Source organism: Struthio camelus, chromosome 3 (genome assembly GCF_040807025.1).
Source record: "Struthio camelus isolate bStrCam1 chromosome 3, bStrCam1.hap1, whole genome shotgun sequence".
Lineage (NCBI taxonomy): Eukaryota > Metazoa > Chordata > Aves > Struthioniformes > Struthionidae > Struthio > Struthio camelus.
In genome coordinates this window covers 118,685,867-118,712,579 of record NC_090944.1, presented here as the reverse complement: position 1 = coordinate 118,712,579, position 26,713 = coordinate 118,685,867, and the positions used below count along the sequence as shown (strand labels likewise).

At 39.6% G+C, this 26,713-nt stretch overlaps 2 protein-coding genes across 6 annotated transcripts in view; one reads left to right on the top strand and one right to left on the bottom strand.

Moving 5' to 3' along the window:
* The first annotated feature begins 470 nt into the window (after positions 1 to 470).
* CFAP36 (cilia and flagella associated protein 36) lies at positions 471 to 22,227 on the top strand. 2 transcript variants are annotated; one of them, XM_068939916.1, is made up of 10 exons: positions 471 to 1,063; positions 5,273 to 5,337; positions 6,221 to 6,322; positions 7,225 to 7,339; positions 8,314 to 8,401; positions 9,434 to 9,485; positions 12,155 to 12,281; positions 17,289 to 17,458; positions 17,813 to 17,968; positions 21,238 to 22,227. In XM_068939916.1, the coding sequence occupies exons 1-10, from the start codon at positions 949 to 951 to the stop codon at positions 21,322 to 21,324; spliced, it is 1,077 nt and encodes a 358-aa protein (XP_068796017.1). In that variant the 5' UTR covers positions 471 to 948; the 3' UTR covers positions 21,325 to 22,227. The 2 variants fall into 2 exon arrangements, with proteins under 2 accessions (XP_068796017.1, XP_068796018.1); XM_068939917.1 differs by lacking the exon at positions 17,813 to 17,968 and having other exon boundaries at positions 735 to 1,063.
* The window catches only part of PPP4R3B (protein phosphatase 4 regulatory subunit 3B), a 31,970-nt gene continuing 27,437 nt past the window's right edge, over positions 22,181 to 26,713 (bottom strand). For all 4 annotated transcript variants that reach the window (XM_068939912.1, XM_068939911.1, XM_068939914.1 and 1 more), the window contains exons 15-16: positions 26,062 to 26,264; positions 22,181 to 24,977 (exon numbers count right to left, since the gene is read on the bottom strand). In XM_068939912.1, the coding sequence (XP_068796013.1) occupies positions 24,882 to 24,977; positions 26,062 to 26,264 (299 nt within the window). In that variant the 3' untranslated portion in view covers positions 22,181 to 24,881. The remainder of the gene's footprint in view (positions 24,978 to 26,061; positions 26,265 to 26,713) is intronic.

The following is a 26,713-nucleotide window of genomic DNA, read 5'->3' as shown; positions in this document are numbered from 1 at the left end:
GGAAGGCTGTATTAGCATCACTATACTTTAAAAGGCCTTTACAAGCATTGCATTTGCATTTTCCACTTCACAGTGCCCTCAGCTTAACAAAATTGTTTTTGTGATCATTTCGTTCTCCAGTCCGAGATGCTGTATTAAACGATTATCTAACGTCCGATCTAAATTCGAGTATATCTTTTAATGCCAATGCACTTCTTGGGGATAACGTGCACCTCCCTTTAAACCATGATCTGATTACACGGAATACCAGGACAGTCCTTGACCCCACACAAGCTCTTGTAGCTCTTAATTGCCGTCCTTGGGCTGACAAGTCCTCCCCCAGCCAACAACTCCCAAAGCAAGGGAACACAGGCTCTCGGGCTGCACGCGCCCAACCCTTCAGCACGAACGGACGGCACACAAACAGGCTTGCGTTAACGTTGCTTAGCACCGCGATTTCAGCGAGCACCGAGGCGCACGCTTCCACAGCAACAACGCGTTGGCTGGGGAGCACCAGCGGACGGTTACTTCAGCGCGGGGTGGGGGGGGGGCCGGCCCTCCTCCCCGCCTCCCCGCGCGGGGACGACCCGGCAACTCGCCTCGCCTCGAAGCGGGACCAAGCCACCCGCCCGCCTCCTGCCGCTCGCCCCGCCCGTTAACGGCCGCCGCAGCGGGCCCCGCCCATCACCCCGCGCAGGGCGGTGGAGGCCGCGCGCCCGCTCGCCGTTAGCCCCGCCCCTCCCCGCCCCGCCCCAACGGCCGTTCAGCGGCGTTCGCGGCCGTCTCCTTAGCGACCGCGCCGGAAACGAGTCCCGCCTCCCGCCCCCGGACACCAGGAGCCGGCGGAGCCCTACGTGCGGCGCGCGCGCCTCCGCCACGCCGGTTGCTATAGCGACTGGCGGGCGCTCCATCGGCCGCGCCTGCCGCAGGAGCCCGCGGCTCGGGAGCCGCCGGCCTCGGCCGCCGCCGATGGCGGCAGAGGAGGAGGCCGACGTGGAGTGGGTGGTGGACACCATCGCCGGCTTCCTGCGGGGGCCCGCCTGGTCCGTGCCCATCCTGGAGTTCATGGAGCAGAAATGCGAGGGTGAGCAGCGGGGAGGGACGGCGAGGTCGGGGCCGGGAAAGGGGGGTCTGGCCCCTCCAGCCCGCAGCGCTACGGCGGGGCCGTGAGCGGGGGTGCGGGGGGGGGGTCCCCGAAATCCCGCCTTGGCTCCGCCAGGGCCCAGGAGCCGCGCAGCCCCAGGCGGCGGCGGCGGCGGCCGCGCATGCGCGGCCGGGCGGGGCGGGCGGCCGTTCCCCTCGCTTTTTCCTCTGCGCTGGTGGCCTCACGTACGAGCATAAACATGAGGCGGCAGGAGGCTGCCTGACGCTCTACCGGCTGTTTCAGGCACGAGGGAAACTTCGGAAACAGGTCAAGGCCTTCAGCGTAAGGCAGGAATACTAAGCCACTACCCCTTTTCTGTGCTATGCGTGTTTGGCACATAAGAGTCATGATTGAAGATCCATGTTCTGTGCTTACAAGGACGTTCGAGGCTCTGTAGGCTCTGCTTAAAAATTATTTTCATTAAACGGCCTTCACGTTGTCCACGGCTATGACTGCATTCCAGTTGCAGGATTCAGACCTCTTTTTGCAGAGGTGGTCTTTTGCTCTTGGAACAAACGGTGTCCTCTCCCATACCCTAGCAAAGTGAATTTGCTTTCGTTGCTTGAGAGGTGATGTTTGAGATGCGGTAGTTCATGTTCATGAGTTCCTATGCTCATACAAGCGACTTTGGCATGAACTCGCAGTCTGATCCCCTTATGCCAGATGAGATATTCATTTTGCTTTATTTCATAACATAATGTCACTAGAAACTATTTAGAGACCTTTAATACTTTTCTATAGCTATTTGAAAAGATTTATTTCCTAACAAAACAAGACTGTACTATTAAAATTGCTGTTTGGCCAGTTTGACAGAACAGTACGAGTCCCAAAATTGGATTCCTACAGTTTTATGAAAATTGGCAGGTAGAGATGAGAAACCTTAATTTGGTACCTCTCAAAAATGATAGTCTCCAGTAAGAAGTCAATGGTTGTTGCTTATATCCGCCAGGCCAGCTGGTCAGTGCACAAGCTTAGCTCAGAAACAGCTATAGTTACATTTTCTTCCTTGGATAGCGGCAGGATAAAGACCTGAGAGAATGGGGGAATAAGCTGAGGGAGCACCCAAGGGTAACGGGAAGTATGAGCAGGCTACTGGGGAGACCTGTGTAGATCTGCACGTGTTGAGAGGAGAAGAAGAAATAAATCTCTACTGTACAAAGTCAGGCTAAGTTAATTCTACAGCTTACGGAACAGCTTGTTTCCTGTGCCTAGGGACACCTGGCTCCTTATGGTAGCAAAATAATTGCAACTTGGAGTCCACTGGTAGATGATTCCCAAATGCATATTTAGGCAGGTACGAAATCAGTCTAATTTTGATATGTGCATAGATTTTTATCTATGCTTTATTTTATGATTTTTGAAAAATCATATTTCAAAACTTGAGCCTGTGATACTACCAAGCCTGCAGACTTTCACACATGAAAAATGTTAAAGCGTATTGCCCCACACTAGTTTAGGATAACTTTCCGTAGTTACTATGAATAAGATCTGTTCCTGTATTTTCACCGGACAGGCCATAAGATTGTGTGTTGAACCATTCTCTTATTCAAAGGAGTTGTATCTTGCCTTAAACATGGACTGTTTTCCACAGAATCACAGAATCATTGAGGTTGGAAGGGACCTCTGGTGATCCTCTAGTCCAACCCCCCTGCTCCAGCAGGGTCCTCTAGAGCACGTTGCCCAGGATTGTGGCCAGACAGCTTTTGAATATCCCCAAGGAAGGAGACTGCGCAGCCTCTCTGGGCAGCCTGTGCCAGTGCTCAGTCACCCTCACAGGAAAGAAGTTTTTCCTCGTGTTCAGATGGGTCTTCTATGTTTTGGTTTGTGCCTGTTGCCCCTCTGTCACTGGCCACCTCTGAGAAGAGTCTGGCCCCATCCTATTGACATCTTCCCTTCAGATATTTATATGCATTGCATGTTGATAAGATTCTCCCCTAAGTCTTCTCTGCTTGAGACTGAACAGGCCCTGCTCCCTCAGCCTTTCCTCACATGAGAGATGCTCCAGTCCCTTAGTCATCTTAGTGGCCCTTTGCTAGACTAGCTCCAGTACTGCCATGTCTCTCTTGTACTGGGGAGCCCAGAGCTGGACACAGTTCTCCAGGTGAGGCCTCACCAGAGCTGAGGAGAGGGGCAGGATCACCTCCCTCGACTTGCTGGCAACGTTCTGCTTAATGCAGCCCAGGAGACCGTTGGTCTTGGCCACAAGGGCACATAGCCGGCTCATGCTTAACTTGTTGTCCGCCAGGACACTTGCCTTCATCCTCTTTTGGCTGAAATACTGAAAGTTGAGAGCAGCTGGTACAAGCTTTCCCATTTGCTTTCCATGTTGTCCTGCAGCTGCGGAAGGAGCACGAGGACTTCAGAGGTGTCCTGTCCATGGTGTGAGGGCAGCTGGTGGCTGGGAACTGACTGAGGAGTGCTGGCACTTTATCAGCCCTTCTCTGGATGCTCAGGGAGGAAAGGAACAGCAGGAAGTAGAAGGGAGCAGAGAAACAAAGACAAAAAGGTTAGGGCCTACAAGAGCTGTAACAGAGCTCTTCCTGAAGGGGAAGAGATGCAGAAGACAGTAAAGGCAGTTAAGTCACTTCACCATATTATCCAACCCAAGAGGATGTTTGCTATAGAAGCTGTTTTTTTTTTTTTTTTTAAGAATGAGATTTATAGTACCTTTTTGCTGAACAAACGTTTGCTTCTATTTAAATGTGCTAGATTAATATTTTAAAAGCATTCCTTTTTTTAAAAAAAGTTATCATTAAAAATAATTGTTTTGTCTGTGCAAAAATGAAACAAAAGCAATATTAGTTCTCCAAAATTACATTATTTAAAAAGTTTGTTTCGCTTGCTTTTTTAGAGGGCCTGAACTGTTTGATTAGATTTGCATGGTTGCACTGCTATAGGTTGTTACTAGAAACAGCCATCTCGCATCACATCTTATCAAGGTTGAGGGTGACGTTGCCTCAGGGCTATCGTAGCTGGGAAATTGTACTTTCTAAAAGTCACTGTGAATTTGTGTGAAAGTAATAGTGCTTCTAGGCACACAGATACCGTCTTTCATCAGAGATGTCATGCATTAAAAAAAAATCACATCCATTCATCAATTTATTAAGCAGAATTCCCATTCTTCAAATGACTTCAAAAGACGGAAATGGGAAGCGACTTCTCCGACATGTCCGGCTGTCTAATCTTGAAGGGAATTGAGGACATCTTACTTCTAAGCCTCTGTTTTAATCATTAGGTTTTTACATTACCTCTGTTCATTGTCGAGGTGATAAATTTAATTTAAAATTGAATATGAATTTGGAAATTGACATTTTTCCAAACATGAAGCTGTTGTTCTGTTTCTCTTATTTTCTGCTGCTTCCATCTATTCTACAGTACTTAGATTACTAGGTTGATGTTTCCAGTCAAGAGGTCTTGGGTATCTGCATAGTATACGCCATCCTATTTTGTCTAAACCAGGATAGATATAATTACAAAATAATTTACCTACACCAGGTTTCCTTTTTTTGGGTTATCTGTTTTTATGCAGGCAGGATTTCCTTTTCCTACAGCATACTGACTTTTTGTTAAATGAATGGTGATGCATCCTCCCTTTAAATACATGTAGAGAGAGAGAATTTTCCGGCTTTATATACGTTATTTGCAGTCGTAGAAGGACCTTATGCAAGATCACGTGCTAGTTCTTATACTAACAATTTGTTTTTCGTGTACATATCTGCTGAATTCTCAGCTTGCTTAGAAATCTGCTTCTGGTTCCCCCCCCCCCCCCCCCCCCTTTTTTGGTATTATTCATATTAGCAAATTACAAAGTGTTGTGACCAAATAAACATTTGACTTCTAGTTGTTGAGCTATTACTTTTTCATAATTTTCTAAAGATGGAAACATCTGAAATCTTGATGTTAATTAAAGCAGAACATTAAATTGTCAAAGTACGTTCTTAGAGTGTGTGGGGAAAAATACAGTATTTTATTATTACTTATTGTGGCCTATGCTATCATATGATTAAATATTCCTTTAAAAATAAGGCTAATATTTTTAACCTTTCAAAATATGGTTAATCTTTCTCTTTAAGGAATAAATTATTTTCTGTGGTGCGTATTTAATGTTTTAGTACCTGAAACACTAACTCGGGAATATTTGCCTTTAAGTTTTTGATGATGAAGAAGAAAGCAAGCTGTCTTACACAGAAATCTATCAGGAGTACCAAGCTTTGGTGAGCATTAATCACTGCTTGTGGTAGATTTCTAAGAAATATAATTAAAAATGTTTAAGTAGTATTTATTTAAATAAACTTCTAATTGTGTTGTTATCTGTTTATTATCTATGCTTTTCTAAGGTCGCCTGTCAAAATTTTTGCTGAGATATCCTGTGAGTCATAGTTGCCATATAAATTTTTGTTTATGCTTAGACACTAGATAGCTAGAGGAGAAACTTTAACAGAGTCATATTTCTTATGTGCTGCTACATATTTTTCAGTTACGTTGCTGTATCCTTTAGCTAAAATACTATACGTTTAGTATTTTCTGTCAAGTTAAAATGACAAGCAGCGTGATGACTGAAAGAAAACACATACAGTTTGTATTTTGTTACTATTGGCTCTGATAAATCTTTGAGTTAACTTTTACGTATTAGAAAAGGCTACGCACGTGTTTCTAAAATATCTCTTGTAATAAGGCATGGTTATATTTGATGTTAAAAAACATTAATCGAACACAGATCAACATCCATTTTGCTCTGTGTGCCTGTTTTGCTCTGTCTCTCCCTTCAGGGTCAGACTGAAATTAGGAAGAGGGCAAAAAATGACAAGAAATACTAGCCAGGATTCTGGAGAAAAGGCAAAGAGATGAGGTTCTTGAAAATTAGAGAGGCTAAATTGAGTCGTAAGCAAGTTCAGAAACCAAAATCAATGTTAATCTTAACAGTTAATGAAAGTAAATCAAGCCTGAAGTATGAGGAAAATCAGTTACAGTGATTTTCTTGGGAGTTATAAAAAATAAAATGGCAGCAGAAAGGATGTACAATTGTGAAAAACACCCCAAACCATATGATTCCTAGGGAAAAGCCTATTAGGAGGTAAGACTTGCACTTTCTTATAGGTTGAAAAATTACTAGAAGGCTATCTTAAAGAAGTTGGAATTAATGAAGAGAAATTTCAAGAAGCTTTTTCATCTCCTCTTGCAAAGACGCACACTTCCCAGGTATGTTTTCCTTTGTTAAGGAACGTACGGATTTAATTAATTTTCAGTTCTGTATTTTTCACTAATATAGCAGGGAGGAGATGAAATTTTGAAATGTTTTATTGTTAAAACTCTAATTTTCAGGTTTTAGAAATGATGTATTTGTTCATATTATGAATTATGACCAGCAGAGTTGTATCTTGAAGTTAATGACAGATATTTGTGTGGTGTCAGACACTTTTTGTCAGAGATTTGCCTTCTATGGTTTGTATTTTCTAAAACAAACTCCAAAGTTTAGAGCGTGTCAGTCACCTTTAGTTGCAGATTTGTCAGCTTTTCCTTAGTGTTCTGTCCATTTGCAATAGCAGACAAACTTAAAGATCAAAGCAACAGACATATTTGATAAAGGCAGAAGATGATATTTTCCTCTAATTTTGTAATAAAGTGATTAATATCTGCCATACAAAACCTGCTCACAGATACCTTTCAGAATTGTCTCAGGTTTACTGGGGAGAGGAGTAGGCGCTTCTGCTGCCAGAGTAAATTGAGCTTTGTTTACATACTTCCTCCTAAATGTATAACAAGATTCTTCAGCGTGTATTCCTCAGTCAAGTTTACAGTTTTTATTCAGTAAGTCAAATGAATTGCCGTAGTAAATTTACATTGGAAACCCCTTCAGGTTTTGTGGTAATCTTATTGTAGCCATGATGATTGAAGGACGTAGGCAGGAAAAGAACTCTAGAATTTTTTTTATTAGCTCAACTTACATAGCTAGGAAGAGTAGACAGATAGGAGAATTAAATCTAATTACTGAAAGTACATGCTCAACAGAATTTACATTTTAATATAATTTCAAGCAAACTGAAATGATTGTGATTTCTTTACGATTTTTAATTAATTTGTGATCATCTCCCCTCCTACAGGCTGTTTTGCAAACAGTATTGGCAGCAGAAGATTTCAGACTATTTAAAGAAATGATGGTTCAGAAAAATATTGAAATGCAATTGCAAGCTATTAGAATCATTAAAGAAAGAAATGGTAAGAAATGCAGGTGGGATTTCCCTTCATCTTTTAATGTGTTTTGATGACTACAGGATCCATCCAGACATAAGGAGTATGGCGTTCTGGTCCAGTTCCAGCTGAAATTAATGAAAGACAGTCCGTTGATTTTAGTGGGACCAAGATTTCAATACTTACTCCTTGGCTTCTATTCTCAGCCACTGCTGTTTGTAGTCCTTTCTAAGAGACAGAAAAATAGAGCTGAAAAGTTAGTTTTTCTGTGAAATTTGGATTTAATTTTCTGCTAAATAATTTTGTTGATAAATTTCGGGAGCGTTTAAAGTAATTGCATCACTTAGTATGGTATCATTGCTATGCAAATTGCAAAATCCAGACTATCAGCATCCTCATTGTTCACTGTCTGCCATGTTTATTTTCACATTCACACTGCACATTCGCACGTGAAAAATCCATATAGAAAGCAGAAGTTACGACCTTCATCATTCTAATACATACATGCCTTTAATGAAGAGAAAATAATTTATACCCAACAATGCTCCTCTGATGGTGTTTCTGAGGATTTTCATCTACTCACTCCTTTCTTCCATGTCTACAGTTCTGCCAATTTGTTTTGGGTTCTTAGTGCATGTATGATTTTTCAGAGAGAGTAATTTTTAAATTTCAAGTTCTGCCCAACAGCTAATTGTGGAAAAGACTGTTCAGTCAGTCATGGTTGTTCTGCAGTCTATGGGGAATGCTGTATGACGGTCAGTGCAGAGTATGGCTTATGCTTTACGTTTAAATGTCGGAATTTTAATATTTCAGAGAGCTTTACCTTCTTGCTACAATGAACTTGTTGCCCAGGATTTAGAATCTTTCTGGAAATAGCTACAAAGAGAAAGAATTAGATGTACTTTTTCTTCCACTTCTCTGGCTGAAGAATGGTGCCAAATGGGATACAAAATAACGTTCTTTCAAGTAATGCATAAATTTAACCGTGATTTTTTTGATAGGTGTGTTGCCTGCCTGTTTAACAGATGGTTCTGATGTATTCAGTGAAATTGAACAACAAGAAATGAAAATACTCAGGGAGGTTCTAAGGTAAACATTGATCGGTCCTACCTCATACATTGTTTTAATAGAGAAAAGTATACAGGGCCTAACTCTTCCAGATTTTACTAGGAAACTTTCCTCACTTTCTGGGTGACATGAATATTCTTGTCAAAATCCTACTTGAGAGGAAATGAATAGTGCAAGAGAGTGGATGTGATCAGGAATATTTAAAGAGACAGCGATAACCACTCTGTCATGCTGAATTATCTTTGCGACACATGTAATGGTGTTGCACTTTGATAAGCCTCGTCGTTTCCCTTCTCTCCTGCATCCTGAGTTAGATGTAAAATTAGAGCTGAGTTAGACCTGCACGGACTCTGGACAATAGGAGCGTGTTAGCTGTAATCCCTTCTTCTGGTGAAGAGGGATCTAAATGCAGATCTGGAGAGAGAGGATCAACGCTGTATGTCTGCTTAAAGCAGCTTTGTTGCTCCTCAGCACCACTTGAATATCGTGCCCTGTTCTGTGTCCACTAAAGCTGTGGAAAGGCAAATTCTGCTTTTGCAGTAGGCTTTATTCTTTCCCACAGCTTCTTTCTAGCTGTGTACAATGACTCTCGCTATAATTCAGGAGGTATGTGAGGACTGATACAAATAGAAAGTTTCTCCTCCACTCCCACTTCACATAGACAAAAACAATCATAAACAAATAACAGCAAATTAATCCATTCAGGTTATACTGAGTTACGCTGTTTTCCTTCTGTGTTCTGTGAACGCTCTCCTTCCCATCTTTAAAGCAGCAAACGAAACAAGGGACAGATACTGCAGAAATTCTTACACAGTTATTTTAGCACAGGGCAAATAAGAACCCGCAGTTTTCAGCCTATGTGTTTATCATAGTTCTTTATCTCTGTTAAGAGTGTATTGTCATTTAAGTCATGAAAGTATTTTGGAGAGTTCAACCAATTCACGTTATACCGAGATCATCTTGATAGTCCTCAAGTATTTAAGCAGTGCTAAATTTATATAAAGATCACGGATACTAAAGAAGTCTTTAGTTTACCTGTATTTTGTGTTACAGGAAGTCTAAGGAGGAATATGAAATAGAGCAGGAAAGGAAAAGGACTGAAGAGGTCAGTAGCTTGTTTTTATAGATGATTTATGCTAATGATTATGAAATACCTTAATACTTTTGTCTTACATGTCAACTATATCACTTTAAGGCAGTATGCACCATCCAGTGTGTACCATCCAAAGCAAATAAAAGGTCTGTCAGGAAGGTCTTACTGACTTTTCTTTTTGAAGAGTCTGCTCTGTTGTTTACATTTTTGTTCATGATGTCACTGACATTAGTGTTATTTGTAATACCATTAACATCAGTCTTCTGGTGGAGCTCATATAGTAAGCATACTCCCTCTGGAGTATCGGAATTCTAAAGTCCTGGCAATGGATGTCAACCTTTCAGTTCCAGAGAGCATCTGAATTACCAGTGTTGTCAAGATCAAAGAGACTTCAAAGTATAAGCTTCTTGGAGATTATAGCACTCATAATCCTTCAGGAATTTTAAGGATCACTTCGCGGACAGTACAGTTATTCATTAAGTTTGCACAATGTTGCAAGAATCTAATCACCAGGAACTAGAAATCCTCTCTGAGTTAGAATGTCACTTGGTCTCCATCACAGTAAACCCTGTAGAAAGGTAACTGAATGTAAAAGTGGACTGGCTAGACGGCCAATGGATAAGCAACAAAAAAGCAAATTGAAGTCTGCAGAGCGAGGCTGCTTCAAGGAAGCAGTAATAGCTCCAGTCGACATGTGGCAATAAAGCTTTTTTTCTTCACCACGTAAACACACAAAAAATAGCTAGGAATGCAAGCTGTTTCAAAAGGGAGTACAGTTGCTTTTCTATTCTTTTTTGCCATTAAGAAGTTGAGCCTAGCAAATTTGAAAAGAGAAAGCACCCTCTGTTTCTTCAGCCTGAACCGGCAGAGGAATCTGCCTGGATACCAAACCTAACTACCACAGAGGTAGTTATTTTATCTCCAATCCTGCTCGTAAATGCAAACCCGTAATAAGTGCAGATGATAGCTATGCTATTGAATGCAAGTGCTAAACAAATTGGGGCATTCCTCCAAATCAAATGTCTCACCCTGCATCCTGTAGAAGAACAACACTATAGAAGAGCAGTAACAAAATTTTATTTCCTATATTACAATAATACTTTCCAGGAAATGAGTCACCTGTTCTAAGGATTTCTTACGAAACAACATGGAACTTAAGATTTGTCTCGTTTTAAGAACTGACATTGTATCTAGATGCAAACTTATCCGAATCTTTGTAAGCCAGCCAGGAATACCAATATTCTAGCATTTCTGTTCCAAACGAGCCAGAGTACAGTAGCACCAATCAAATACCTTCAAGGGCCCAACCAAATTTGAGAGTTTATTTTGCTGTGTCCTATACAAACATTATTGAGCTAGTTAAGAACTTAAAACCTTAATTGACAAAAGCAAATTAAAAAAAAAAATGCGTGCGTGTGTGTGTATAAACACATATACAGCTGAGTAGTTACTTTTGTTTACTTTTTCTCCCTATTCATTTTTTCAGTCCAGCCATGGTGTTCTGTTTCTTCTTGACCTAGAATATGTGCACAGTGCTGTAATACCTCAATTTACTCTTTAGCACTAACAGCATCTGATTTCATGTAGTAGTACTTCTTAACACATGCTTCCTAGTAATTTGGCAAGCAGAATAATGTATCCTTTGTTATTAGAAAACATGAGTCTCACTGCAGATTTTATAAAGACAAGACTTACCTTTTGTATGTCAGCGTTATTTGCTCAAAGATGGAGTTCTTAATTTTTCTTTATTTTTTTTTCCAAAGAAAATTGTAGCAAAGAGCACATGGGAAGTCCTATTTAAATTTACCTTTTCATGACCGGCCCCTTTAGGATGTCTTCTGCCAGTTCCCCTCCCTTATAGTACCTGCCCTAAAATAGTTTAATAATGCAAAACTTACTCAGTATGCATTTGCAGGAAATCTGGCTCCAGAAGCAATATGAATCCACTCAATACATTAATTCACTTTTGGACAGAAAAGGTGATTGTTACTGCTGAATTGCATATTTTTGTTAGCAGATGTTTTAATAAAAAATGATTTGCTAATTGATGAATACTAGAAGGTTCTGACATGAATTAGATGATGAAAAGCCTAGACACTTTCTCGGCAAATGCTATCTGTATTTACTTATTTCCAGAGAGGTGAGTGCACTGTGAAGATTCCTCAGACTTAGTGTAAAGTGAAATAATAGTGTCAGATATTACCCAGACCTGTTGTTACCATTCAACTGATTATTTCTCTGTTTCTGTGGTAACTTTAGTAAACGTTCCCGGTTATCTTTCTGTCTCCTATTACATTTTTCTGGTGGCAGAGGTGTACTTGAAAATTACAGGTAAAGCATGCCAAAAAAAAACCAAACAAACGCATTATCTATTTGTAGCTGGGAAGCAAAACATCAGTTTACCTAATATTCTAAATTCTGGCTGTTAATTAGAGAACAGGTTTTGAACTAAAATTAAAAAGTGTTGATTTATGACTGTAAGCCAATATAAACATGCCTGTTAGTAAAACAAAATAAGTGGTTTTCTTTTGTTTGCTTTAACAATGCAGTATGTAGTTTAAACAACACAATTTTAACTGAAAGTTCTTTTGATGGTTTTCCGTGGGTTAATATTTTAATGTCTTTTTAAACTATGGTGCTACAGAACGTAATGCTTGCTTTTGTTTGTTTTTTAATTTAAGGCACATGATAAATTTAAATCGGCAGATGTTACGTACAGTTTTCCAGGAGATTCAAGAGAAGGTATAAAAGTTAAGGAGTCCATTGAGGGAGCCGATGATTCTGAAGGAACTCCACAATTTTCACTAGGTAATTTCATGGAAGTGTTTTGCATAGCGAGTATGCAATATGATATTATTTTTAAATTACTGAAGAGTAAAATCATACCAAGATTTTCAGAACTTGACTGGACAAGGCCCTGAGTAACCATCCAGCTTTGAAGTTAGCCCTACTTGGAGCAAGATATCTGCACTAGATGGCCTCCAGAAGTCCCTTCCAACATGAGTTATTTTATGGTTCAATAACATTTATGAACCGTCTCTAACTACAGGAGGCAAAAAAAGGAGTCTAACAGCAGTTTTCTTCTTTCGATTTACCGTGCATATGCCATTGCTATTGCAAAGAACAATGTTTTCCCTGTAAGTAAATACAAATCATTTATTTAAAAAATTAACGATTTCTATCTCTTGTGTGTGGCCATCATAGGTTTAATTGATAATTGTACAACATTTTTTTTTGATAGTAATAAAATATTTTTGAAAGAATCAACCTTAAACTTTTAAGATTCACTCAAGCCTAATGGTTAGGCTACCAAACTGAATATTCTTGCCTTGGTTCACATTGGATTTGTTACCTGTTTTAATTTATAATTTTAACATTTTTGAATAGGATTGTAACACTTAACAAAATAATATATTACCAAGGGGAACTTTCTTAAGTAGACTTGAACTTTACCCAAGTTATGTAGTGAAAATGGTCTGAATTATTTTGTAGATGACTGTTTACTGGAGGTCATGATGAAGTCCGTGCTCTTACAGGGAGGGGAAAAAAATATCACTAGTTGTGAAGAAGGTGCTCTTTGTTGGTGTATTTGTGCTGCAGCTAAACCACAAAGACGACTGACCTTTCCAAGACAGTGGCAAAATTCTTAGATAATATGAAGCATGTATATTTGTGTGTGTATGTATATCTCTCTACCCACATACGTATGTGTGTATGTGTATATATAGGTATGTATAAATACAATCTTCCAAAACAGGTGTTGCATCTCCCTGGTATCTACTCTCTTTTAGGAGCTTGTGACAAAGTTTTAGCTTAATGTTCTAAGAATACAACTCCCGCCACGGAAAATAAGTGTACTTCCTTCAGTATTTTTTTCCCCGATTCTAATACTTGCCTTTGTATGCATTCACACTGAAGTTTTTCATATCACAGACACTTGAGCTGGATACTTTTAACCTTGATTGTACCTGTGGAACGTACTTGCTCCTTGCTTTCCATTTTTATGGCCATAAATGGGTGAAGTGTTTGTAGGACCCTCTGTTCCTTTAAACTGAGTTATTGTCTTTCACATTAGAGAACTTAAAAAGTAACAAAATCACTAATCTTTTAAGTATCTTTCTTTCCTTTTTTATCCCCTCTGTCCTTCTGAATTTTTGTTACTTTTGTTTGAACTCTTCTTCTCTCCCTTCCATCCTCAGAAGTATGCAGAAGGCCTCTTAGTTTCAGCTGCTGGTATGCTTGCATTCTTTTCTTCTCCTAGCCTTCTTGTATTCCTCTTATTTTTGCATAGTCATGCCACCTTGCAAAGGCACGATTAAATTATGTCTATCTTGCAGTGATGGTTTTCCTTTTTTAGAAGGTAGGTGCATTCCTAGCAAGTATTCTGTCTGCAAGACTTAATACTGTGCTTGAGAGACAGGCGATCTTGGAGCTTGGGAGCTAAGACTCTTTGTTACTGCGTGCAGCCTTTTTTCTGTGCTGTCCAGGTGCCCACTCACACTGGTGCTGAGCATTCTTGATGTTCTTTAAACGCCAAAGAAGAGACAGGTCTACAAGCAGTTTAGCACCTTGGAAGTCATCTTCATTGGTGTAGGGGTGGCATCTTGTGGCAACATAGCTATCCAAAGAGGCTACTGAGAAAGTTTGTCAGCGCTTACCTTCCAGTATCACCCTTAGGAAAAGTGGTTTTGGATAGGGAAGGCAAAAATCAAGAAGAATCTACCCTGGGAATCTTCTTTCAGACCCTTTTCTCACCGAGAACTGAGGACCAGTATCCAAAACAGTCCATGATTACATGTTCCTAAACATGGACTCCGAACTAAAACTTCTTGTCTGATAACAGGATCATCTCTGTTTGAATTGCTTCCTCCTGGTGCCAGATTCAGTGCTGGGAAAGGACTCAGCAAGAACAATCCACTAAGAGTTTATGTGCTTCTACACTAGTAGAATAGCTGTCTTTGCTCTCATCTTGGTGAGCCCCTGACCCTCACTGCCACTAGATCCGCTCTCAGATCCTGGCTCCATGTTTCTCACTCTTTAGGGTTGCGTTACTGAGGAACAGAACAGCTAGCCATTCTCGACCTGAGAATGGAGAGGAGTCTCATACCCAGGAGTCTTGGCTCTCTGGGCAGTATGGCCCTTGCATGAACCAATTCTCATAGGAAGGAAAAGAAAACCCTCCGTTCTCTTTCCCCCCTCCCTCCCTTTCCTCGCATATATATATATATATATATATATATATATATATATATATATATATATTTTTTTTTTTTTTTTCCTTCAACTACCCAGCCTGTTCATTAACTTATGCCAGTTCCTTTTCACCTTGAAAGGTGAGATTTCAGTTTGTGGACCCCTTAAAGTTTTCCACTGATGAATTTTAATCTAATGTCAGTTAGCTTAATTTTCTTAATTTCACTTTGGTGAGCTCCTTAGGAATAGTTTACAGATTGCAAAGCCAGTTTTCCAGGAACATTCTGATCACCCAACTTGTTGCACTACTGTGGATTTCGTAGTCATGTGCAACATCATCGTGCAACACCTCAGAGTGCAAGCAACCTCTCCAGCGTTCCTGGTGAACACTTCCCTTTCCATGTACCTGCAGGACAGCTACTTCAAGTTCCACGTGTGTTTGCACCAAGCAGCATTTATCACACCAATGTAAGAAAGATGCAGCATCTGCTAGAGTGGTCCTGGGCGCTTGTATTTTGAGAAGGTTCTGAAGTAAGTGTCCTCATGGAAAAGCACGTGGCTTAGTCACCCACAGTGTGAATGTACATATAGACACGTTCTCAAAGGAGAAAAAAGGTTACATTACCAGTAACGGTATTTCTTTGAGATGCATTGTCTATTTGTACATTCACTATCCACCATCCTTCCCTTCTGTTCTCAGTATCTTTTCAGGTTCCTGGGTTAAGTGAAACTGAGGGTCCTATGATCACATCCTACAGGTACTGCTAAGACAAAAACCTCTCCAGTTTGAGTGTTTGCAATATGGACAGCCACAGTGTAAATGTACATATACACAACACATTTCAAAGAACTACCTTCTGGTAAGTAACTTCCCTTAATCATAATGTTGATTGTGGGGTAGGTATTTGGCAGGCAGTGTAGGTTTTTTGCTCTCCTTTTTAATAGGACAGACTTGGTGTCCAGAACTTCTTCTACCCGTTTTAGCTCTGTCCTCTCACAGTACCTCTGAGGACTTCTGCCTGTCAAATGAAAAGACATTTTTTCATTAAAGACCCATCAAAACTTCCAGCAGTCAAATTTCAGTGAAATGGAAATTTATTCAACTTGGCCTGTTACACATTTCTGTCCCGGTTTGTCTTCCATGCTTTGAATAGCATTTCTTCTTTTTTGCCTTTCCCCCTACCTTTTCCATGATTTCATATATACATGACTTTCTGAACTAGAAAAAGCAGCATGACTGAAAAGCTAAATGTATATTACGTGCTTTAACTTAAACAATTGAGTGATGTTTCCCTTGCATTAGCTTTAGTGGGGCTAGCCTTTGCCATCTGTTACTGTGGTCTGGTAGAAGCCAGGGAAAGTATTTTTACCTTAATATTCATGCAAGTTATTTCTCAAGATAGCATTACAGCAAAAATCTGAAGGCCAGCACTGTCGAATTATAATTAGCTATACTCAATTACGTGCATCGACTCAGATATTGATAGAACCTGACTGACTACAGTAAAATCCGGATTGCACTCTCTGTACTATTTTATCTATACTGATATTTTCAGGGTTATTCAAACAGGCCAAAGCCTCTTCATTTTTAATAAAAGTACAGAGGTAGCAGCAATTTGCGTTACCCAGGCAGAGTTCTCAGTCACGTCAAGAGAAGTCTTAGGGTACAGTTTCAGAACTTTACTGCTGTACGGTCCAGTGACTGGGAAGGCTTTTACTTTTTTTAAGGTAGTGTGATGCCATCAGAGGCACACCATAGAGTTCAGTGGGGTCCAAGGCAAAATTATCCCTGGTACATGCAGAGGTATTAAAAGCAGAGTTGTAATCAGTACATGGTCTAATTGCACTTTCCCTGGCAGCAAGGGGATAGCATTTGTCCAAGAAAAGAGAAACAGGCGAACAGGATATCGTGCAGGAATGTTGTCTTTCACAAGCTGAGGGAGTTGGTAGAAAACGGAAGGGATGCGAAATCATTTGAGCCTTACCTGGTCTGAACCGGTGCTGCCCAGAGCTCCCCTGATGTGCCAGCCAGCCTGGGACCAAAGCGTGGTGGGATCCCTGTTAGATTCTGACGCATAGGCAGGGTCTGTTCTGAAGACGAATAACTGAGCTCTGTCTGTAACTGTAATGCCCTGCACCTCTTTTGCGCTTCACTTCCCCTTCTCCCCCTCAAGGTTTACTTAAACACGTTATTTTCTGATTCATTTCTCTGCAGTTGAAAGAAAGCTGAACCAGTACACTTGTATTTGGAGTTGGCTACAGTGTGCCTTATAGTCTGCTGATTACTGGCACTAATTGCTAAGATGGAAGTTATAAGTACAATCTAGATATAAACTGGTCTTTTAGAATATTTAATATTAAACTACATTCTCATCACTTGACATAAGTACACAGGTACTTATTCTAATGTCAAAGATTGTTTAATTGCTTTTTCAGTGCAAAGAGTGTTTTAACAATGTTTTTGAAAGAAGCTTTTATTTGCCAATTAGAAGAGGAGAAACATGATTTGTATAGTATTCAGTTTTAAAACCAGAGACAGTCAGGTATTGAAAGAAACTGATATTTTTTTTTTAATACATATCTACTTTTTCTAATTGGTTTCTATGCAAAATTTTTGTGCAGGAGAATCCCAGAAATCTGTGAGGAGAGATTTAAAAGCAGTACACCTGTTACAAAAAGGAACAGAGAGCGCGTCTCAGCCTTCTTGTACCAAAGCGAAAGAAGATACCAAGAAAAGGGCAGCTGGAAAACATTCAGAAAATGCAGCACGAGAAGCTGGGAGTGAAGGACTTGTAAGTTTAAATAAAGACAAAAAAAACATACAGCTAGAACGTTGAAAAGACGGTATTACATTTACAATATATTTCCTATTATTGAATGAAATTATCAACATGCAGACGGCTTGAGGGTATTCAGCAACTTAATTTGCATGAAGTTCAGATACATCGTTCTAGTTTTAGAATAGAATTCAGCTTTTGTCCTTGTGATAATTTCTTAATAGACAACTATGAAACTTGGATTTTTTTTCAGACAGTAATTTTGGAGGCTAATATGTTTAAAATATTTTAATCTCAAATACAAGCATATGTAGTAATACACATACATTTAGAAATTAATTTTTGGTATTTAAAAAAAAAAAATTCTAGAATTTATCAGAACTCGAAGAACACCACCTGAGGCAACGAGAGGACTACTTAAAGAAAAAAAGAGATATGCTCTTGGCTACGAAGAAGGAGTCAAGAAATAACGTACTGTCGGCAACAAGTACTGACCAGAAAGATGAGGAATTATCTTCTAAAGAGGTGAAGGATTCAAAATATTAATCATCCTGACTACTTTATAAAAAGTACATATTAATTTCAGTGAAGATGTAAATGTTGCTGCTGAATACGGTAGCAGGACAAAAGCAACAAGTGATGGAAATAGTGGCAGATCATTTTCAGGTTACTGCTTTTGCAGAAGTTTGTAGGGCAAGAAGCAGTTTTAGTGATTAGGTTAGCATTATCTTGTTTCCATATCATTAAATCTTCATGATTAATACAAGTTTATGAACTGCTAAAACGTTGACTTGCTCCTAGTCCGTGACCTACCATTTGGGCTCCCTTAGATCCTTGAGATTTTTTTTTTTTTCAGCCAATATCGGAAAAACAGTTTTCTTTTGCAAAGTCTTACTCTGCAGAGATAAATTTGCTGAGTTCTCTTGATGTCTTACAAGAGTTTTATTTCAAATGAAGAAATCCTTGATTGAGACATTATGATAAATTTAAATTTTAGAAAGACGAGGCAGTCTGAAAAGTGGATGCTACTGTCATCTATTCAGTTGCCTCTAATAGGAAGAAATGCCTCTGTGAGAAGGTTGGAATCATAGGAAGGAGAGAGAACGGCACATCAGATATGAAGGTACAGCTGGCAGTTAGTCCGTTCTTCAAGGCCTTTCGTTCTCCCACATGTAAACACTTTTCGTCTCCTAACGATAGCATTGGATTGATCTTCCGTGTAAAGACAGCCTCCTTTATTCAGAGACACGTATCATGGAGAGAGCTCTGCAAGATAGTTCGGTGTATCAGAATAAAATAGATTTGTAGTATTGTACATGACTGTAGTACTAAAGACAAGTTGTCGTGAGATCTTTTCCCCTGATATTCCAGTCTATAGGTACTGAAATGCCGTGGCACTAGGTTCAGTCACAGCGTGCTTGTTGGTGTTTCAACCAATCATCCTGTCACTGCCCGACTGTCTTTCTTCCATTCTCCAGCACTGAGTACCTGAAAAAGATATGACTATTTATTACGGGGAGGTCTCGTGCTTTCTATCTGAAGAGAACTAGAGCTTTTGGCTGTAACCACAGCCATCACAACTGCAGAGGGGCGATCAAAGTGCACAGCGGTACGCGCCTAGAGAGACTAACCACATCTGATGCCGCATCAGCCAGCGGGGATGCTCGAACCCCGGCAGCGATGTGTTGTCCCTGTCGTGGGCCTTCATCCTCTGTTGACCGTTTCTCCAAAGACTGCTGGATCAATTAAGTCTTCAGCTCAGATGTTGCATTTAGGAGATATGTCTGTACTTACGTTCTGCCACATGAATGCAGCATTTCTTGGGCATCTTCTGTAGTGGAAGATGCCAAATGAACAAGCACGTGAATGTGAAAGAATTATCGTAATGGCCAGCCATTTAAAATGTGTTGTCAGATTTGTGGTGTTCACATGCACATCCTGTATACAGATGCCAGGAATTCTGTAGTTTATAGAAAGCTAAAAGTACAGGAAGTGAATACTCTTCATACCATTCACGCAGAGCGCGAGGTGGAGCAAGAGATGCTAAAGTAGAAGAATTACTACTGAAAGTCTTAATGAGCGTTTGAAAGCTATATGGAGGCCGTCAGCCCCCAAACCCTAATCCTTCTCAAAGTAGTATTTGCAGAGAAGAAAGTAAGGAAAAAGAAGTATTTTCTCTGAATGATGTAGTTCATTGAAGCCTTTTTGTTTTCTTCTGAAGTCATAAACCACTGTTTAAAAAAAAAAAAGGCGGGGGGGCACCCTAAGCCTTTAGGCAAAGGCAAGGCCTCTGATAATTTGTTTAATTTACAAGCAGTGCTAAAACCACAAACATTGTTGCAGGAGGTGGATCATAGGAAATCTAGTATGGGAAGGAGAAGTAAATCCTATCACAAAAAGAAACCATGGCCATAAAAACCAGAATCAGGACAGGATCAAGCCGTACCAATGTAAAGGACATACGAGAAGGAGAAAAAAAAAAAGACAAACTTCTATCTTTTTTTTCTTTTGTTAATCATTATGATTCATATGATTTAATGTATTTGCCCTGAACAGTAGGTCTGCTCTGCATTAATATGACAACAAATGCTTGAAAACTGTCTTTAATATCAATAAGGAAACTATCTGAAGAAATTAAAAACAAACAACCAAGAAAATACAACACGATATAGCTCTATTTTCTTTTTTTTAAATCAGTGCTCTGCTCTACAGAACTTCTGCTGAAGACTAGAGACCTTCTGTTGCCTCAGGAATTTTTCCAAAGTTACTAAGCATTTTATGTGCACAATTACAGAAATACTGTTGTTTGGGAAACGTCTAAAACAACAGAGCCTCAACATTTGACTTTGAGGTTAGTCCTCTTCCTAAAGGATAGGTACAGCACAGCAGAGAAAAAGGCAGGCACGTATATAGAGACAGTCATCCACATTCTAGGATCCACTTCCCCAAAACAAGGCAAAATTTTAGATTTCTTTCAATCGTTTTTGAAAACCAATGACTTACTTTGAAAGACCATATTCACAAATGACTAGTCTGTCAGCACCCCCAGAACTCATCTAATCTTCTTTAGCAGTGGATAACACTTAACAGAAAGTAATATTCCTATTCAAAATACTGTCTTCAGTATCAAGTGTGCTGTATGATGGATTGTAACATTCTTTTATGCAACGTTGCATTTTTTTAATGCAACGTTGCATTAACCCCCCCCCCTTTTCAAATAAGGGTTGAAATAAATTAATACTGAACATTAAAAACCTATCGGCACGAAATCCTCTTGCTTTAGCATCCCCTGCTGAGCGTGCATCAGGGCTACAGGACAGCGGGGGCAGTGCTGGCTGCAGCTGGGGAGCAGGGAAGGGCAGGCAGCTCTTCTCTGCTGGTGCCTTCGAGCAGCTTTTGCAAACCTGGTCCAACCGAGAGCTTTGGCAAGAACAGAGTACTTCAGCTTTTAAGTTTTATTACGTTATCGTGAGTTTTTACCTTAGATGAAGAGTTCAGCAGAGACACACAGTAAAGATGTGGCATTGCTGGCTTGTTTCACCTCTGCTGGGTGCCGTCACCCCAGGGCAGGGGACTTTTGCTGAAGAGCACGGACAGCTGGAAGGGGGCCGTTTCTGCAGCCTCAAGTTTGGAGATGAGGTTACTCAGCTGCTCCTTGCTGCTGAGGAAATTTCTTACCAGCTACTTGATTTAGCTCATACATTTTTAATTAGTATTCAGCATTAGAAGGCAGGCTATGTGTCAAAAAGCCATGCAGTTTATTACAGTATTTTTTTTTTCCATTTTCTTTGTAGACAATGTCAGAAGAGAAGCAAAGATTACTACAGAAGAGGAAAATGCTTGCAGAAAAACTAAAAGAAGAAGTTATTAACAAGCGGTAATTTTAAGAAGCTTGCTCATTGCAGAACTTAAGAACATGAGTAGTTTCTTTTAGAATAAATTATCTAACCAATAATTGGACGGATTTATTTTCAAATATATTAATTTTTTTAGAGCTTTCACACAAGCAACTCAGTTCTTGGAATATCTGAGATTACATTGAAATACACAAAAAACATGTACGCTTTCCAGAATGCTGGAGACTTACTTTCACTGGAACGTACTCAAAAGCGAGGCCATATAACATGACCTTAGCATACAAATTTTGTGACCTACTGGCCTCAGCCACGTCTTATTAAGTAGAATAAAATCAGATACTGATTAAAATAATTACTATTACAAAATAATTGTTAAAATCATTCACATCATAGGTATTATTTTGAGTTAATTTTTTTTTTCCAAATATAAACTTTGTTCTTTTCCTTTTATTAGAATGTCATTATAAACAAATTACTCTTTACAGCTGTGAAATGCAATAAAGTAATTTCACAAGACAGTGATACGATAACCATCTTCCTTTGAGAAACAATGAATGCAGCTTGAAGTCAGGAGAGAGAACATTTACACCGTAACTCAATATTATATTATGTACTTTTGGGGCAGTTTACCAGTGCCTTAGGCCTAATCTTGCTATGAGTGCAACTTTTAAATAAAAATAATTGCTTTAGTTGCAAATTAAAAACTATAGAAATCACATCAGCAGTTTAAAAGTTCTGAAGTCAGTCTTTAAAAAAAAATCTCATTCACCACAGTTTGGTTTAGACAGAAAATGAAGCACAGAAGAGAGTCTGTACTTTGCACCTCATTACGCGTTTGATTGTTAAGAGTAACTCTAATTAAAAGAAACAACCCAACCAATTCAAGTTTCATGTAACTTTTTATTAAAATAGCATTTATAACTGATACATGTTGGCAGATGTTCTTTTGTTTTCCTAAAAAGTGGTAGTGGAAGGGCCCCAGGCATGAGAACGCGGACTGTCCACTAGCAGAACCCAGGCAGCACCTACAAGGTCAGATGGGGAAAGGTCTCTGGTTGCCCGAGGGAGGCGACAACCCTAGGTCTTAGCCAGTTAAGAGTGCTGCATATGTCACCTTCTACAGGGATTTTAAAAATTGATTTAAAAAAAAAAAAGTTCTGACCTCTAATGCCACTTCATACAATCTTTTTCTACTATCTATAGAAATTCATGACATTCTTGTTTTTGCTGTAGAAAAAAGACAAGCTGGTCTGAATGTATTTTAAAGCTTTTGACAGTATTTCAGAAAAGAGCATTGGAGGTCGAGGGCGGGGAGGAGAAGTCAAACAAGAACTAATGCACTTCTGTCAGAGACCCTATTTTGGGTAACTCTTAAAGGGAGATTGGGGAGAACCAAGGTCCACAGACCAGGTAACATGATTTTCAGCCTCCGGTTAGTAAAGGCACATAACTGCATAACTTTGAGCTGCTTGAGTAGCATGTATGGCATTGTAGGAAGTTAATCATTACGGATGGAGAGAAGGCTCATCAGAAAAAAAACAGATGATCATCAGCAAGGGAGCAAGCGTATGGTGATGACATTGCATCTACACTTTACCAGCAAAATACTTCCTCAGTCTCTGCACTAAGAGAGAGTTTACAGAGTGTTTCATCACACAGGTAAAATAAGGAGTCCCATTCTTGGTTGCCTGGAGCCCACAAAGGGCAACATCATTTTCCCCAGGTCCACTCACATGAACTGTCATCCATCAGAATGCTTTGTGTCTAGCTTACTAGCTGGTAAGAACTCATGCATTCTGTTGCGCATTTGATCTAATGGTATATAATTATTTAAAACTGTATGGATAACTAGTCTTAAAGAATATTCTAAAATGGCCACACTTAAAATTATGAGTTAACTTACCATGTACAACAAACCAAACAAGAGCAATAATTATGGAATTACAGGGTCACATTTTAATTCCTGAATTTTACAGTTCAGCATTAATATCACCACATGTATACAAATGGTGTAAAACAAGTACAGTGGTATTTTTAATACAAAATAAACTTCTGTTTTATGGAAAAACTATACTTCATATCTACACAGACAGCCCATCTTTTTCCAAACAATAGCTAAAATTAAAATTAACTACAAAATCTCCAAAACAGAGAAACTGCTTCTTCAGTTTAAACTATTCCAGGAGAAATGGACCCATAACACATATTACAAGAGAGTGATCTATGTGGTGGATTGCAGCTGGTTTCGTATTTTTAACATTTCTGACACATTAATTGTTGTTGGGAAATTTCCTCTCACTTCATGATCTCAGATCACATATGGGCAAACTAACATTAAAATATTTACAGTGCACTTGCTGCTCTTGAAAATAAAACCTGGACTGTTTGCCTCTTATCAGTTCACCTACTTTTGTTGCCGTTTGCTTACCTACATGGAATGTGCTTTTCTTTTCTTTTATTTTACTTTTAAAAAGCAGCTTTCATGTTACACCCAGATTCAGGTGCTGCTTGTTGATTCTGCCTCAAAGACTGGTGTCTTGTTAGTAGTAATTCCATCTTGGTCCAAAATGACTTTGGTGTTAAATGCCGCTAAATTCATCCCTATGAAAAACCTGTTAGTGTGTTTCTTATTACCACCTCAATTACACAATTTAAACTTGCAAATATGAAAATACACTTGCTGCTCGGAGAGGAGACAGCTCAATTTAACAGAGCAGAAAGTGACTCAGTTCTGTACCCCTCCATACAATGAAAATGACAGCTGTACGGGTGTGCAGTTCAAAGCACTAGTTTGACACAAGCAGTTCCTAGAGGTATTTTGGAAGCTATTGTTCCTTGGCATAGATATTGGATATCTAATTGAAAAAACAAGCAAAACTGCCCGTTTTGAATCCAGCTTCCTTTTTCTCCTCTTGAAAAATACAGATTAAAATTTATTTTCAGTTGCTTTAAACAATGCAACATGCACTCTAACTGCAGTGTTCCTCCCTCCAACCTTAAGAAATGTGATTTAATTTGTAATAATGGTCCCAAAATCTGGATTGTTCTTATGCAAATAGAATTAGTTTTCCCTTAAAAATTTCTTTTAAAAGAGGCATTGCTAAAAGAACACAACTGACAGCACCATTACAAAATTAAGATAACTGGGTTCAAAATTTAAGCTTGACATTTTTTCCTAGTTCTGTTAAACACTGGGGAAACCCTGCAATATTTAAAAAACTGTTTACCATACCTTTCCCTCCCCGTGCCCTCCCAACACCTGAGACTTTCCTTGCTGAGAAGCCATCATCCAGGTTCTGAATACTACCCCCCCCCCCTTTTTTTTTTAATTTGTAAAATTTATTTTGACAGCCTGAATGGCAGACTCCTTATTTACTAGAAAGATATCAAGTTCCTTGGAAGCCTTGTGTTTACAGAACTAACCCTTTCTAGCTGATATACTGAGTTTCTTTTGCTACTCCTTGTGTTATCTTAAATACTCATGGGAAAAAGCTTTCTGAATCAGATTCTTTTTAGCTCTTAGAACAGTTGCAGCATTTGAAACCCCATAATAAAAGTTTATTCCAAAGTTTTGGTTTCTTCTATGAACCCAGACGAGGTCTTTTCCTTGGAGATGTCTCCTCCTCTTCATCATCATCTTCATCATCAGGATAATCCACTAGGCCAACTAGACTTCCCTGCCAATTTAAATAAATAAATAAAGGCTCAAATTAAAAAAAAAAATACCTAGGAATGTCCAATTTCAGTACACAATCCCCCATCAAATTGGGCGGGACATGAACCTGCAAAAAGTCAAGGCTCTCTTAGGATGCCACTCAATTAACCTACAGTTAGTTGTTTTTGAAACACTTTATGCAGAAAGGGTGATTTCCCTCTGTGCTGGGAGTGTTGCTTGTAAGCTGGGTACTGAGTATTTTCTCAGTGATGCCTTTATCATTCATAGGCCTGTTTGCCTTGAGAATTTTTTTTCAACTTCAAACGTATACAAGTACTGGAACTTCCTTTGCTCTACTGGATCTGTCCCCAAAAACATTTAAATCATTTTTAAATATATATATTAAATTCCTTAAATATATTATTTGGTGTGATCTTTTTACAGTATCCACTACTTGCCAGGTAAGACATAAGATACTTGAAAATATTTCCGGATATTCAACCAGCCCACCGCACAACACAGCAGGAGCTCCAGCCCTTTCTGACTGGATAGTCAGAAAATGCAAGGGTCCGCTGCATATGTCTTTTGCTGAGAAGCCATAAGTGAGCACGGTAAATTTTTTGCCAAGTATAACACTTCCCTGAAGCCTCTCAAGCTACAGATTAAACTAATACACTGTTGTATACGACAAAACAAAAGTATCAATTAGCTACCGTATTTCATCTGCTTAAAGCTTTACTAATTCTATGACTGCCCGTCCAATAACTAATTCAAAGAAAACTAAACACCCCCCTCTTCCTCCCCCGCCCCATATATCCCCCGCAAAAAGCAGCAACTGGGCAGTTCAACAAAATTGAGGGGTGAGAACAGTGAGAACAGTATGCAGAAGATAAAAGATTCAGTTGTGCCCACGAGATTATCAGTCCTACCGAACACATCTTTAAACCTTCCCCAAAACTATTAAGGGCTTTAACTGAATAGACCTCTGTATCGATTTAATCGTAAATAAGATACTCTGCCCAGAGACTAATGCTAACCTTACTGCATTACAATCAGTACAATTTCATGATACTGCTGCTCTTGCACTCTTACTCAAGTTGTCCCACCTTCGTGGCTGTCACGGCTGTGGTCAGGGTTGCATTCTTGGAAGAGGAGCCATTGGAGCTTGCTGGTGACGTTTGAGCTGCCACAGATTTGCTGTTTGCACCATTTGCGCCATTAGCTGCGCTGGCAGAGTGGGAAAAAGTGAATTTGAAACCCCCAGCTGAAGTCCTTTTTGGAAGATTTTCTTTGTCTTCACTCTCTTTAGCTGAGGGACAAACATATTCATACTTAAACGTTGTACACCATAAAGAACAACCCACATCACAGGATAACTGCAGGACAAAAGAAGCCTTTTCTTCTTTTGGTTTCAATCAACAACTCACCTACCGACCTCACCCAAAGCACGCATTCAACATGAGAATATGGCACAGCTGCTTTGGACACGGGGATGGTGCTCACTCAGGATACCCAAGCACATACAGAATTTACTTTTAAAGGCGATCTAAACTACCAGCATGTTTGGAGCAATTTAATTGATCGTTTTCATCCTAAATTGGCTTGCAAAGGCACATCAAGAATTCATTACTTACTTCACAGAATGCCATTACTGCTGCATATGCTTCAGAGTGCAAAAATGACACATTGTTTACATGGTACACAACGCTCCGTATATCTGATGGCACTTGCCATGCTGACAAGCTGAAATTTGGCCAA

Coding starts and splice junctions, on each gene's coding strand:
- CFAP36 (XM_068939916.1), top strand. CDS start 949: ATGGCGGCAGAGGAGGAGGCCGACGTGGAGTGGGTGGTGGACACCATC. Junction 7,340..8,313: donor AATCATTAAAGAAAGAAATG/GTAAGAAATGCA, acceptor TTTTTTTGATAG/GTGTGTTGCCTGCCTGTTTA. Junction 12,282..17,288: donor AACTCCACAATTTTCACTAG/GTAATTTCATGG, acceptor ATTTTTGTGCAG/GAGAATCCCAGAAATCTGTG.